Source organism: Panthera uncia, chromosome B4, assembly GCF_023721935.1.
Source record: "Panthera uncia isolate 11264 chromosome B4, Puncia_PCG_1.0, whole genome shotgun sequence".
NCBI lineage: Eukaryota > Metazoa > Chordata > Mammalia > Carnivora > Felidae > Panthera > Panthera uncia.
The window spans coordinates 36,653,825-36,668,726 of record NC_064809.1 but is presented as its reverse complement, the minus strand read 5'-3'; the positions used below and the strand labels follow the sequence as shown (position 1 = coordinate 36,668,726).

The 14,902-nt window shown below is 54.0% G+C and overlaps 1 protein-coding gene across 1 annotated transcript in view; it reads right to left on the bottom strand.

The window, feature by feature from the left end:
- Positions 1-7,759: 7,759 nt before the first annotated feature.
- The window catches only part of SLC6A13 (solute carrier family 6 member 13), a 31,282-nt gene continuing 24,139 nt past the window's right edge, over positions 7,760-14,902 (bottom strand). The window contains exons 7-14 of the mRNA XM_049624868.1: positions 14,238-14,341; positions 13,214-13,338; positions 11,624-11,736; positions 11,161-11,298; positions 10,287-10,389; positions 9,737-9,837; positions 8,578-8,748; positions 7,760-8,282 (exon numbers count right to left, since the gene is read on the bottom strand). Of these exons, the coding sequence (XP_049480825.1) occupies positions 8,160-8,282; positions 8,578-8,748; positions 9,737-9,837; positions 10,287-10,389; positions 11,161-11,298; positions 11,624-11,736; positions 13,214-13,338; positions 14,238-14,341 (978 nt within the window). The 3' untranslated portion in view covers positions 7,760-8,159. The remainder of the gene's footprint in view (positions 8,283-8,577; positions 8,749-9,736; positions 9,838-10,286; positions 10,390-11,160; positions 11,299-11,623; positions 11,737-13,213; positions 13,339-14,237; positions 14,342-14,902) is intronic.

The following is a 14,902-nucleotide window of genomic DNA, read 5'->3' as shown; positions in this document are numbered from 1 at the left end:
AACTTACCAATACACTAAGTGGTGGAGCTGAGTCTCTAACTTGCTATGTGACCTTAGGCAAATCACACCTCCTCTCTGGGCTTTAAGTCTCCCTGGAAGAGAGAATGATCCCTGTTCAACAAGGGCATTGGGAGGGTGGGGGGTAAAAATAAGATCCATGAAAGACAAGGAGAGATTTTTGCCTTTGCCTGACCAAGTACCAAGTACCAAGAGCTATAGTGTAGCTCAGCTCAGGGTGAGCCCGAGCACACAGGTCACCAAGGGGGTGGTCAAGGGACAAGCCTTACTTCGCAGACCAAAAGCGGCTGTTCCAGGGCCCAGCTGTCCTGGACAGTTGAAGGAGGGGAGACCTGCTGGGGCAAAGGAGTAAACGGAGGGAAAACCAGAGGCGAGTGCAGGATGAGGAAGCAAATCTGAGAGCCCCGCTCGGGCACAGCGTTTGGGTTGTATCGGGATGGGGGAAGGGAGACAAGAGAACATACATTGATGAGCTGATAATGACATTTTTTTTTTAATGTTTAAAGGTTACTGGGAAGATCATAATTTGTGTGTTAGAATGAAAAACCGGAATGGCAGAATGAAAGCAAGAGCATGCGAGAAGGAAAGCTGGCCTAGAGCCAAGGGGAAACAGGCTGACAGTGCAGCAAGTGCGATTCAAGTTAGACTCAGGGAAGAAGTGTCCAGGAGGATGTCAGACACAAAAACAAGCCGTACAGAGCTCTCCTTCTGGGGTGACTTTTAAGAAGCCAAGAGGATGGCACGCCCCACCTTTCCGCCTCCCTCACCCCGTCCCCACGGTACCCTTCTACCCTCCCCAACTCCGTGTGCTAGGAATAAACAACGGTGTCATCCACAGTTGAGATGCCTTCCAGAGATCCCCCCCTTCCCAAGGGTCCACCTGTCTCGCTCAGCTCTCCAGCTGCTCGCACCACCTTCCCACCCCCGCTAAGCTGGAGCAGGGCACAGGGCACAGACTGGAGCTCACCGCACATCCATGCCCTCCAGAAGCAAAGACACCTACACCCACAATGGACTCAGTCTGCCCATCGAGGAAATCTTCAAGAGGCCTATCAAGTCCGGAATTAACCGTGTTCAGGAGCTGGGCATGAAGACGGAGGCCTGGCCGGGGGCTAGCGGAGGAGCAGACAGGTGGGGAAATGCCGCCCCCCGTGTGCCGCCGGGATCCCAGTGCAGCCCATCACCCTCCCGGGCCAGCCCCGGCTACGGGGGTGAATGGGATGCCCCAGCCCCTGCTGCAGCCCACACCCACATACCAGTTCCTTTTTCCGTACACACACTGGTGCCGTTCCCGTCACGTCCCTTTGCACACACATACCTGTGTGCATGGCACCAAAACCTGACTCCGTCTAGTCCTTCACACCCTGTGGGCTGCTCACTTCAGCTGGTGGCCGCCTGCACCTCCCAGCGGCTCCCTCGTTGCCCTTCCCTGGCACAAGCATGCTCATGCCTCCCCGGCACCCTGAGCTGAGGCTGCTTCCTCCTTCTGGGAGACAGTTGGCTCCCTGCTTGCCCTGCCCCACCTGTGGGGGAGGGCAGAAACCCCTCATCTGCGTGGCTAATTGCAGGTCATGGGCCCTCAGGAATGCCCAAGCTTTCTCCTGTCTGCTCTCCCTTCCCACATCACTGGGCACTGTCTGCTTCCCCTCCCTGTCAGTCAGGTGACCACCCCTCTTTCCCTGCTTGTCTGGGGCCAGCCCCCGATCTCTGTACTTTCCCAGGATGGTCCCTGAGCATGGTTTGGGGAAGCTGGGGTGATGCCCCTTGTCCTGAGTCCCAAGCATCAGACTTTCCTCCGGTCCCAGGTTTTTGTACCACAGACACACACTTCTGCAAAGCTTTGCCACCTGGGACTCAGCCCTCCAGCCCCTCTGAGGCACCTCTCAGGCACTGCGAAGGCACATCCAGTCCTCCACTTCCTGCTCACCTCAGTCCTGATCTCCGCTCCTGTGGTCAGCTCAGCTCCATGCCTTGGGTCCCCAGGACAGTCCCGGGGAAGCGGCTTGCAAGAATACCCAGAAAGACGGGACCTGAGAGGGAAACTGTCCACCTCTTCTCCTTCCCTTTTCCTCCCAGCTCAGAATCCCGTCCAAGTTGTTGTCCTGGGACTCCCAGACAGAAAGCAGCTCTGCGTGTGTGTGTGTGTGTGTGTGTGTGCGCGCGCGCACGCTCACACACACCAGTGTATTGGGAAGTGAAGGGACAGAGAAATACCACAAGCAACAGGAGGGACTGAAGCCAAAAGTTTGTGCACCAGGATTACAACATCTGACTTCAGGAAGCCAAGTCCTCTGTCCCCAGCCCCCCACCCCCATCTCTCTCCTGCTGTGGGCTGCCCCCCCCAGCCCTCCTAGTGGGTGCTGTCCCAAGACGGTCCCTCCAGACCAGCTCAGAGACTCATACCCGATCTCATCTCCCTCCTTTCTTTCGTCCCTCCCGCCTTCCCCTTTCTCACCGTGCCCCTCCAGCACCAGCAACTTCTGAGGGAAGAAATGAGGATGTACAGGTCAGGGAGCAGCCTTCTCTCACCAGAGGAGTAGGATGGGAGCCACCAACCCCACGGTGGAAACTGACAACCTTAGGAGGGGAGTTGGCCTCAGTGACGAGGGCTCAGGAGGAGGGTGAATCACGCACTGGAGTTTTCCACCAAGTACCTGCCCTCTGTGGTTTCAAGGCAAGGCTCTGGACCTTCACAACCACTACCTTATTCCCTGGGATTTTCCTAGAGAAAGTGCCCACAGCATACTTCAAGAAACCTAATCTAGAAAGGACACAGGTTTACAGTCAGACGGACCTGAGTTTGAACCCCTCCTCTGTTCTACCAGTCAGGGCAGCTAGGCAAGGATCTGAGCCTCAGTCTTTCAATCTGTAAAGGGTACAAAACAATGTCTACCTACTTTTCAGGGTTAAAGACAATATGGTAAATTGCTTAGGATATTGTAGGTGCTTAAAGGCGAGTGGGGGTGGGGGCGGTCATTGGTGTTTGTTGTGTGTCCTCGGGACGCAGGGGCTGGGATGATGGGTGTCTGGGCCCAGGCAGCAGTAATTATGTTCTGGTGACCTCTCAGCACTAAGGCACACAGCTGAGACAGACTGGCAGCTGTCAGTGGTGAATTGGTATTTGTTGAATAAATATGTATGCCCCCCGCCATGAGTGAGTTCATCCAGAACGGGGTCCTTATCATTATTCCTGAGCATGCCCTCGTGGTGCTGGGTACAGGACCGTCCCCTGGTCGGTCATTCATTCAGAACAGCCAGTGTCTCTTTCAAGACAGTGAAGGTGCTTTTTCAGCCCCAGGTGCTGAGGAGGGAGGGGAAGTTGTGGGAAGCAAGGGAAATTTCCCTTTGCATGAACTTCCCCTTCATATTTTAGAACTTCCCAGCAGGGCTGGGGTGTGAAGTGAGAATCTCGGTCTGTAGTTTTCCATCAAGCAGCCCCACTCGGTGTCTCTCAGGCCCCTCTCAGCATGTCCTGCGGGGATCCCCAGCAAGAGAAAGCCAGAGCGAGTCTCCGGCCTCAGACTCTTAGCCTCTGTGAAACCGGAAGGTTGGCTCTGGCAGAGCCACACGGCCTCAACCAGAATTCACACCCCTGTTACCCCTGGGCTCAGCTGGGACGGTGTGACCTGCATTGCTGCATCTGCCCTGTCCCTGCGTGTTGGGTCCACCGTAGTGCAGAGGGACACCAAAGTCCATGAGATTACAGAACAGTGGCGACAGCCATCCCAGAACAAAATACCCAGCCTCTCCATGAACGGAAGCGAGAGGAAAGAGAATCAGACGAGGCAGGGGTTAGATTCCCTAGCTCATTCATTCATTCAAAAATTTTATTTCAGGGGCACCTGGGTGGCTTAGTTGGTTAAGCAGCCGACTCTTGATTTCAGCTCAGGTCACGATCTCACAGTGAGTTCGAGCCCCACATCGGGCTCTGTGCTGACAGCGGAGTCTGCTTGAGATTCTCTCTCCCTCTCTCTGCCCCTCCCCTGCTCCTGCTCTCTCTCTCTCTCTTTCTCTCTCTCTCTCTCAAAATAACTAAATAAACTTAAAAAATTGGGGGGCGCCTGGGTGGATCAGTTGGTTAAGCATCTGACTTCAGCTCAGGTCATGATCTCACGGTTCATGGGTTCGAGCCCCACATCGGACTCTGTGCTGACAGCTCAGAACCTGGAGCCTCCTTCGGATTCTGTGTCTCCCTCTCTCGCTGCCCCTCCCCAGCTCATGCTCTGTCTCTCTCTGTGTCTCTCTCTGTCTCTGTCTCTCTCTCTCAAAAATAAACATTAACAAAATTTTTAAATTAAAAAAAATTTTTTTTATTTCATACCTACAATGTGTCAGGCTTTCTGCAGGGACCTGGGGCTATGCACGGACAGGCAGTCTTACTACCTTACCTTCAACTTGTAGAACAGCTGCCTTGTTTGCTCTGGCCTCCTTCTCACTTTGAGCCCATCCTTACTCAAGCCCACCCTGGCCCCTGCAGCTTCCAACCCCCACTGGGTATTCAGACCAATTAGTAAGCTCCCAGAGGCCAGAGACCCCAATCTTTACAAAAGGTAGGAATCCTGAAATTACTTGGAAAGCCTACCTAAGACTGTGTCCACACTGGGGAGGGTCCAGAGACAAGATGAAATACAGTTAAATGACTCAGTCATCTTGCTGCAGTGAGAACTGTGAACCCCATAAAATGTTCTCCTCACCACCTTCATCTAACCCCATGCATGCTTTTAGAAGGCCTGCCATGGCACCTACTGTGTGAGCATGTAACTTTTGTTCCTGCAGTGTGTTGTTTCCTAGGGCATAAATATCTAAAGGGTGGGGACTGCTTCATAATTCCTTGTTTTTGCCTCCAGCATTTAATGGAGTGCTGGCTCAGAGCAGACACTCAGTGTTCATTGGATGGATGGATGGATGGATGGATGCAAGCTGAGGGAAAAAATCCATCCCAGTTTTCCATTTTCTGGAAAACCATTGCTCTCCTGGAACCAGGGGATAGATTAGGGCTTGAAGGACTCAGGTCCCGCTTTTCCTGAACAATACAGCTAGTGCCAAACCCGACTCTGGGGCCACGGGATGCAGAGTTCTTCTAGGGCTACCTCTCCCTCGCACCCTTGCAAAACGCCTAGCCCCATAAATGTGTAGCCTTTTTCTGGGCCCAGTACGACTTGATGCCTGCGGCTGGAGAGGCGGTGGGGACAGCAAAGACGCCTCTGAACTCTTCCTGGCCTAGTGTCGTGGGGCTGGAGCCACGGGAAAGAGGATGAATTTGCTTGAATGTGTCCCCAGGGCAGCTCTCCCTTACACCCTTCACTGGACTCCAACAACACATTGATCTAGGTATTCTTATTTCCATTTTACAGAGGAGAAAGTGAGGGTCCAGAATGGTGAACCGGCCCAAGGTCACAGAGCTGGTAAGTAAGAAGGCTCAGACCCCAGCAGGGACTGCAAGCCTCTGGGAGGGACTATACTGGGCTGACTGTGGTGTATCTCGGGCACACTTATCTGAGGGTAACAGAGGACTAGGTGTCTGTGTGCACACGGATGGATCTGGGACATGCGCCAGGTCTGAGGTGTGGGATCCAAGGCTCCAAGGCAGCCTGGTGGGCTCAGCTTCCCCGCCTGTAAGGGCCCCGCTTACAACTCCAGTGAGCTGGGCTTCCTCTCTCCCCATTCAGCCATCACTTGCCCAGGGCTCCCCACACCTGTCTTTCTTCCCTAACAGGTGTGGCTGCTAGACAAGAGGGGTCCCCTTCTTTTTGTGTCTTTTTCCTTGGAGAACTGCAGGATCAGGTATCTGGCCTTGCAGGGAGAGAAAGCAGATGGGACAGACAGCAGGCCCTGCCCCACCGTCTTGTCTAAAGCGACGTTCAGGAGTTCCTGCTCCTGTTCCTGGCCCCGACGCAAGCAAGTGGCTTTTCTCTCATGTCTTTGCCTGTCAATGCCCTGGGTTATTAGAGCATATCCCCCTCATCCGTCCCCCCAACTGGCTTAATGACCTCACACCATTTGGCACTGAGGACTGAAAGGGCTCTCACACCCGTGACATCATTTGAGCCCTACAATAAGACTGCGTGCATGCGGGTGCACAGTATTACTTCCGTCTGAAAAACATGAAGATCTGAATCCCAAGTAAGTTCCTGTGCTCACTTTGGCAGCACATATACTAAAATTGGATCTCGGATAAGTTCCACAAAGACAAGTTAGAAGCAGGTCAGGACTGGACCCCACATCTCCTGATGCTCAGGCCAACGGATTATTTTCACACCATATTCCACCACTAATGAATCTCCTAACTAGGATTCAAATCGCCATTACTGAAACACTGGCACCCTTCCCTCAGATGCTTGCAGCTGTGATCACATGGATGGATGGAGAGACAGCTGTCACACTGTCAGCACGGGGTTCGAAACCCACCCCATCTAAACCAGCGAGTTCCTTCCCAGACCCCAGTTTGCTTTTCCTTCAAAAAAACAGCATCTGTCACAAGTTCTTATTGAAGACACTGTGTCATGTGTCACGAGTATAGCACAGAGCCACATAGTAGGTGTTCTGGAAATATCGTCAGATGGGCAAGATGCCAGGGGTGTGGTGTCTCCAGCTGCAGCATGTTTCTCTAGCAGACTGACTTCTCCCACCTGGCACACCTGAGGGAGGCCCAACCAGTCATTGTCCGGGAAGAAGCAGCCAACACCAACCAACAGGAGGGCCACGACACCAACTTTTACGAGTTCTCCCAACAGCCACAAACAAATAAAAAACTGAAGATTGGCAAAGATTCCGGTGCATTTTCCCACTAACTGACCTGTAAAACAAACTAGGAAAATCACCCAGGGGACGCTGTGTGCCCTCAGTCTGCAGCTCCAAGAATCCCAGGCACTCCCCCAGAACAACGCCAGAAGGACCATCTGAACAGAGGTGGGGACACCGGCCGACCCCAAAGCCTCCACATGTTCAGGGAGAAATGCAGCTGTGTGTGTTCAGGCACTTACACACACACACACACCGAGAGATAAGTGCACCCCAGCTCCACGCAGCTCCACACGTATAGGCTGCAGACACCTGTGGTAGAACTTGGGGACCAGGCCACGCCACTGACCCCGAGGTAGGACAGGCTTTGCCTTCTTCCACTTGCATTCTCTTTGCAGCCTGACCCCAAGAGCTCATCTGCGCAGCTCCAGCCCTGACCGCGAGCTGTGGTCATGGCAGTGCCACCCCCTGGTGGCCACGTCCGGCGGTGCCGCGCCTGGCATCGTCCGCTGAGCAGAAAAGCGAGGTGGTCCTCAGGAGGTGGGCGCCCTCTGCTGGCTGAACTGGGGTAGTGCCCGTTCTGTCCGGGCTTCTCATGCCTGCGGCCTCAGGTCTGCTGCAGTCCCTGGCTGTCTCCCTCGCGTCCCCCCGCAGGCACCCGCGCTCGCACTCACAAGTTTGGCAGGTGGGGTCAGGGAGGGACATGGTAAGGGGAATGTGGGCGGGAAGAAGCCCAACCACACTTTCCTCTGCCTTCCTCTAGCTAAGGCTCAGGCCGCCCTCGTTCCTCCCTCCATTGCCCTGCTTATTCCACCGAGCGAAGGAGGGAGGGAAGGGGCTGTGGGGGACGCATGGACAGAATGTGACAGACCCCTCTGGTGTGAGTGTCTGAGGATGGAGGGTCTCAGCTGGGCCCCACTGCCCTTCTCACCACCGCAGTCCCCTCTGCTCATGGTCCACAAGTACTCAATGAGGCAGGGAGAGACAGAGAGGAGGGAGGGGCCGCTAAGGCCACAGCTGTAAAGTGAGGAAGTGGCCAAGGCCACAAGGCAGAGGGGCAGGAACCAGGCAGAGCCTCTGGCAGTCGGTGGGAAGAACATGGATTTAATGGAATGAAGGGTAAGAGGGACGGGGCTGTCACTCCACCCACTGGCCCTCACCCGGCTTCCCAAGGCCTGTTGCGAAAGGGGTGCCCTCGATACCAGCATCTCACACCTGTACAGCCACCCCTGAAGCAGAGACGTTCCAGTGGCAGGCGCCCAACCCAAGGTGGATTCCAAACCCTCCTTCTCATCTGCCCCGGGAGGAGGCAGAGAAGCACAGCGGGGCTGCTTCTGCCCTCCCCTTCTGCAGCTGTCCCCACAGCCAGGCCCACGGGCATGATCCGAGGCCTTGCGGACCTAGCAGTGGGACTCCACTTCTGTGAGTATGAGCAGTGATGTCCTGGGTGTGGCGGGGGCAGAGGGTTCTGCTCGGTTCCATCCAGGCAGGTCCTCAGCTGGGCACAGGAGCTGGCGAATTCTCTGCAAGGAACGTGGAGGTGGCGGTGGTGAGCTGGAGTCAGGGGCATATGTCCCAGCTTCCCTCACTACCAGCGTCTGCCTGCCACCCCCACAGGCAAACGCGCCCTCCAGGTGCCGGCCCTGTCATCACCGCCTGTGACTTGGAGGCTTCCAGTCTTTTTCTGAGACTCGGAAGCACTCACTCAGTGCCTCCCCAGCACCTTCACCGGGCTCCTTTGCTGGCAGGCATCTGTGTATCATCATGGGGGCCCTACCTCACCCTCTAGGGCTCCTACCCGCCCTACTGACTCTCTACCTCTCTGAAGGAGCCCTTGAGGGTGCTGAGCTTGTAGAAGCCCCAGGCAGGAATGCAGACCATGGAGGACAGAGCCAGGAGCCAGCCCAGGGCGTCACCCCACCACGGGTATGTGTACTTCTTGTTGTAGGTCAGTGGCGTGTACTTGATCAGGGAGAAGAGGAAGGTGGCCTGAGGATGAGAGGAGAAGAGAAAGGGGCTGGGAGAGCAGGGGCCTTGTGCCCTTGGCCCCCCTGGGAGAGCTGGCAGAGACCAGTCCCCTTGCAAGACTGGATTTGCCTCCAGGCTCAACTGGGTCAATCAACCCCCAATCCCCATCCACATTCTACTCAAAGTCCACACCCCCAGTAGTATTTCCAGGGCACCTACCTTGTTCCTGCAGGGTCCCTGCACCCCCGGGCACCCATACACATGGCCGGCCCTCAGCTAGGACATGGTCACATGGCTGCTGGTGTTTTCGGCTGCTTAAGTCTCCTGCACCGTCAGGAGGGGCTGCCAGGGCCTCAAGGGCAAGGGTCATGCCTCCTTCCCCCTGGGCCTCATTTATGCCCTGCCTATAGTGGGCGTGTGGGGGGACTGCTGACACACAAGATAGAGCCCAAGGAAGCAGCACTTAGTGGTTTATGGTTCAGGATCTGAAGCCAAGCTGCCAAAGTAGCTCACGGCCACTTTCTCACTTGGGCAAATGGCTTCACCTCTCTGGCTTCAGCTTCACCGATAAAATGAATCTAACGGTAATTCTTGCTTCATGGGGTTCTTGTGCAGATAACGTGGGCTAAAATGTGTACCACGCTCTATGCCTAATGTGAAGTAAGTGCCCTGTGACGGTGCTATTATAATTGCTGTGGTTAATAGTATTATTATGAGCAACCCAGGACACTTGGGTTTTGCTCCTGCCCTGTGACATTCGACTCACTCTGTGGTGTGGGTTCAAGCCATCTGACAGCTCTGAACCTCAGTCTGTCCTTCTGTGAAATGGAAAAGAAGAATCTATCTCGCTAATCGTTTTCTAGAATCCAAGAGGAGGACGAGTGAAAATCTAAAGTGATTCTCAATCCTCATGGACACATCCTTTCCAGGGCTAACAGCCTATCTACCCTCCTACGGCCACCGTCCTTCTTTGCCTTCCTGTAGTTTTACCCCCTGAGGGTTATCTTACTGTGCATACGGCTGGTGTGAGGAAAAGCCAACAATATTTGATAAGAGGCCATGGCCTGTACCCAATCATATCTTCAATGTTGTCGTAGAAGCGCCCGGCTCCTACCGTGCAGAAGAGAAGGAAGGAAGGGGGAGAAAGGACATTCTTTAGCATCGAAGGCAGAGGCAGGATGGGCAAAGGCCAATGAACAGAAGCTACCATGGTTGTCTTTCCAAATCGCTGCTGGGAGACTCTCTTCCCTGAAATTCATAGGCATGCACGGCAGTGGGCAGAACTCAGCTTAGGCAAAGATAATAACTTTCTGATTACCAAGGCTGTTAAGGGCTGAAAAGGTTTGGATAAGACAGGATTTGGACCCACTTGGGGTGGTCTGGGTACAGTCATAACCAGGAGAGTGACAATGGTAGCAATAGCAACCAGAAGATTTTTGAGGCTGAGTAGGGGAGGTGCCCCAGGAAAAGGTGGGTGTGAGCAGATGACTGTCTTTTGCTCTCAGGCCCTGAGGTGACGATGAGTACTGGGGTTGGAACCTGGGGGAAGAGTCACTCACCATAGACCCAAGCCACGCAGAGGGACTCAAAGATGGCCACAAACAGGAGACACATGCCACTGGCTGCGTAGTAGTCAAAGAGCTGAAACACGTACATACCGCCCTGCCCAGGAAGAGATTAAAAAAAGAAAAAAATGAAATGTATCCAGAGGAAACAGATTGGCTCATGGCCTCTGGCCTCACACCCTCAGACACAGAGCAGACCTGGTGAGGATCATGGGAGACAGATATTAAAACAACATAGTCTGTAAGCTCTAAGGCACTAGGCAGATATGAGACAGTAATTATTTTTTATTATGATTTTTGGAAGGAAGGTAAAACAGACAGCTGTTGTTAGCTCATCCCTGAGAACATTTAGGGATTGACCCGTAAGTCTAAGAAAAAGTGTGTACTTTTTTGGCAAACGCTCGACAGGGGCTGTCCTCGATACTGTCAAGCTGGCAAGCTCCATCTCCTTCCGTCTCCCTTGAGACAAAACAGAAAATATCACCCCTCCCCAGGGCTCCCTTTCTTCCTTTGAAGTTTGTCCCTGGAACTTGGTTCAGTTGCCTGGGAAATCACAGGAGCTTGCTGGAGAGGCAGTCCTAATCCAGGACTTTCTGACCATCTTTTCACACCTCTTAGCTTACCTGGATCCAAATGACCCCTTGGCCACCCCCAAAGGTAGGTGGCCAGTGTCCAAAGGTCAGAGGAAGGCGCCGCCTGCTTTGTGCTTCCTGTGGCTGGGAAAGGAGGGCGTCCCAGGGCCCTGAAACCCGGAAGGCCTGCCCCGCGACCTGAACCCACACAGCCTGCTCCGCCTGACAGGTGGCAGCGTCCAGCTTGGCTTCTCCTCCTCACCCGGTCCGCACCTCCAAGCCTCCCAGACCCTCACCTCTGTGAGCATGACCAGCCCAACAAAGAAGGAGACGACAGACACGCCGAGAATGAGAAGCTCCCTCCGGTTCTTCTTGCGGAATACACGGGGGTACATGTCCACCAGCGCCGTCACCAGGCTTTCTACGCACACAAACTGGATGAGAGGGCAAAAGAATTGGAGGGAAAGAGAGCTCCCAAAACACGCTGCACCAACTAGCTCTGGCTTCTGGCTCCCAGCGTCAGCCCTGCAGCATCCCTGTCTCAGGTCCCCGAAGCTGTCCTGTACAGTTAAGTCTGGACCTCCCCTTCAGAGCTCGTGTTGGTCCCTAGAAGGGCATCCACTTCTGACATTCGCCCAGCCCCCGGCTCTTTTAAGGCCCCTCGGGACATCAGGCTCAGCCTCGTTTCCCCTGCTCCCCCTTCTCCAGCCCCCACACACCCACCCATCTCTCAGGCTCTGCTCGGCCAGTTCTTGGTACCTGGCTGTCCAGTCCCAGGAGGACGACCATGAAGAAGAAGCAGCAAGCCCAGAGAGGAGAGAAGGGCAGCATCGCCACAGCCCGGGGGTAGGCGATGAAAGCCAGGCCAGGGCCTACAGCAAGAAGCAGAGGAACACAGCGCAGTGCCTGGGCTGGCTCCAGGCCGTGTTTGATCCCAAGGCTTCCCAGCGGGGGCCATGGAATCACAGGAGCCAGAGGAAACTTGACCCCAAAGTTACCATCATCACCCCCAAACTCACCCAGGAGAAGCCACCTAAACCTCTACCTGGGTCCCAAATTTCCAAGGCACCACCCGCTGTATTCTCACTGGCAGGGATGGAACCTAGACACTGTGGGTGTGAAGGGCTTTGGAAAATGGAAAGGAGGCATATCACCTGCGTTTCTGCAAGCTCCACCCTGAATCCTCAGGCTCACTCTCAGGATCTCTTGCCCCAAACCAGAGGTTTCAAACTTAAGAGCCAAGGGGTTGGGCAGGCCAGGTACATTTGTGCAGCTGACCCAGTGTCACACACTGGTGAGAGGGAGATAATTCTAGCACCTGCCTCAAAGCTTTCCACTGCATGGTGCGGGCAAAATGCTTCACACAGTGCCTGGCATTTAGTAAATGTTTAATAAAAGTGAAACGCTATGATTTTTAATAAGACTCAGTGGGATCCCAGTGCTTGGTACTCTGCGTAACAGGATGTGCTGTGGGAACGTTATAATAAAACACTGCCTTGCTAGTGAGTGCACGACGGTGGCCCTCAAGAATAGGGGAAGGGCAAGGGACATTTACAGCTTACCCAGGTAGGGGACCAATCCTTGATTTTGTTTAAAAGCAACAATAGCACTGCATGGTGAAAAGGAGGAAACTATGTGCCACCATAAACTTATCTTCGAGATACAGTTTAAGATGAGCAAAACAAGGGGCAGCTGGGTGGCTCAGTCAGTTATGCATCCAATTCCTGATTTCAGCTCAGGTCATGATCTCATGGTTCATGAGTTCGAGCCTTGTGCTCCCTGCTGACAGTGAGGAGCCTGCTTGGGATTCTCTCCCTCTCTCTCTCTGCCCCTCCTCCGTTGCACTGTCTCTGTCTCTCTCCAAATAAATAAATAAACTTAAAAAAAAGTAAAGTGAGTAAAACAAAAAGCCCAGCTGTATACCAGCTGTATATAGTATATTATCAATTAGCTTTTTGAAGGGAGTAAGAAATAGCAGTAGTAATATGTGCTAGGCATGTATGAATGTTTATGTGTGTGTGTGTGTGTGTGTGTGTGTGCACGCGTGCACTTTTTACTCATATATGCCTAAACTGTTTCTGGAAGGAGAAACATGAACCTCATCACCTTGGTTGCCTCCAGGGCAAGGACGTGGAGGCCAGCTGTGGGAAATGCTCACTGTCTATGCCTCTACCCTTTGAAGCTGGGATGAGGGTGCTCCCCAGGTCTTCCTAGGACACGTCCACCGAAAGATGACTATGGCTCACCCCCAGTGTAGGCGACAATAGAAACGTGTACAGATCCCGCTTGGCGAAGGTTCAAGCAAAACTCACAGAAGCCACCCCTGGCGCCCTTCCCCACAACACTCACCAGACTCGGCCACCTCAGAGATGGGCACCCCTTGCTCCTGAGACATGAAGCCCAGGACAGAGAAGATGGCAAATCCGGCCACAAAGCTGGTGCCGCTGTTGAGGAAGCAGAGGGCGATGCAGTCCCTGTGGGGCAGGTGGGAAGGCGGAGACAGGCAGGGTCAGAGAGGGGTTGCCAACAGGAACTGGGAGCACTGCCCCTCAGACAGGCAGACACTCACCCCAGCCCTTCACGCAGGCCAGAGAGGGGCTGCCCGCCAGGATTAGATTCTGCCCTCCCCCTGCCCACTCCATTAGCTGAGACTTGGAGTCAGTCAAGGTAGTCATGAAAGAATAAGGCTCTAAGGAAGTAAAATGCTAGTCTAAAAACTACAAACTGCCACACGGCCTTCCCTCCCTGCCATATTGCCACCACACCACTTGGGACGCTACCACTCAGACACAATTCAGTTTGGCGTACTAATATGGAGGGTATGGACATAGACAATCCCAAGCAACAAATAACTCCCATCCCTCAAATTTGATTTCGCAATTCATGACATGATTTTTTTTTTTTTTTAGCTAAGATTGAAATTAGCATGAATGCTCTGATATGAACCAAGTTGGGAACCAGAGGGAGGGGGACATGGGAAGGGGAGCAGTGAGGTAAAAATAGGTAAGGATTCAGTGTTTGTTGGGGCAAATATACAAAGCAGGCCAGGCCAAGGTTCCACTGTGTATGATGAATTACTCCTCAGGCTTCAGCCCACCAACGTCTCCGTTAGTCGGAGGGTTGGGCCCTCACTGTGGTTTCCCAGCCAACTGCAACTATCCCAGCCTTTGGAAGCAATCCCCCTGCCCGTGCTGCGGTTGGCTCCTTTCAGCAACTTGCGGCCCTGGGGCATTGGAAAATGGGGTGAAGACGAGTAGGGGGAAGGTGAATCCATGAGCTGGTGCACCCTCCAAATCACCCTTGATCTAGCATGCTGGAGGGGGGCAGTTGAGAGAGGCAGATTGGTGGCCTGGGCCCCACTGCCCCCAGTCACCTGTAGCAGTTGTTGTGGTACTTGTTGTAGCTGCCCAGGGCTGTCAGGCACCCTAGACAGATGGCGAAGGAGAAGAAAATCTGGGTGCCTGCGTCCATCCATACCTACATGGGGAAAAGGCAAGAAAGTTGCACACCAGGAGAGCCAGGCCATCTGGGCTCCATGGGGGCACACAGGCCCATGGCTGAGCCAGGCACTGGCTAGCAATGGTGAGAACCCTGCTCTCAGCCTGTGACCCTGCTGTCCCAATGGGCTCTACTTCCTGGGCCCCTAGATGGAGTTTCTTGGGCACTACCAGGATGGCATGGGCATTGGGCATTGGAAAAGACTAATGGACTTGATGGAGGAGGCTGGGAGGGAGCCCTAGGACTAGGCTAGACCCAGCACCAACTTTTGTATAACAGAAATACAGCCCTGGGTTCTGCCTGCACTTCCCCCCTATCCTTGCCCCTCCTGGCAGTGTGACCAGTTCAGAAGGAATCCAGGGACAGATATAGGCCCTTAATATCAATGCCAACATGAGATATGGCTTTGCCCCTGTGTGCCTCAAAATCTGCTATCTGAAAAACAGAAAGTAGTCCGTAGCTGACAAAGTTGAGGATGAATAGAAATGCATCTGTAAGGGCTTTATACTCCTCGGGGGGGGGGGGGGGGGGGGGGGGGGG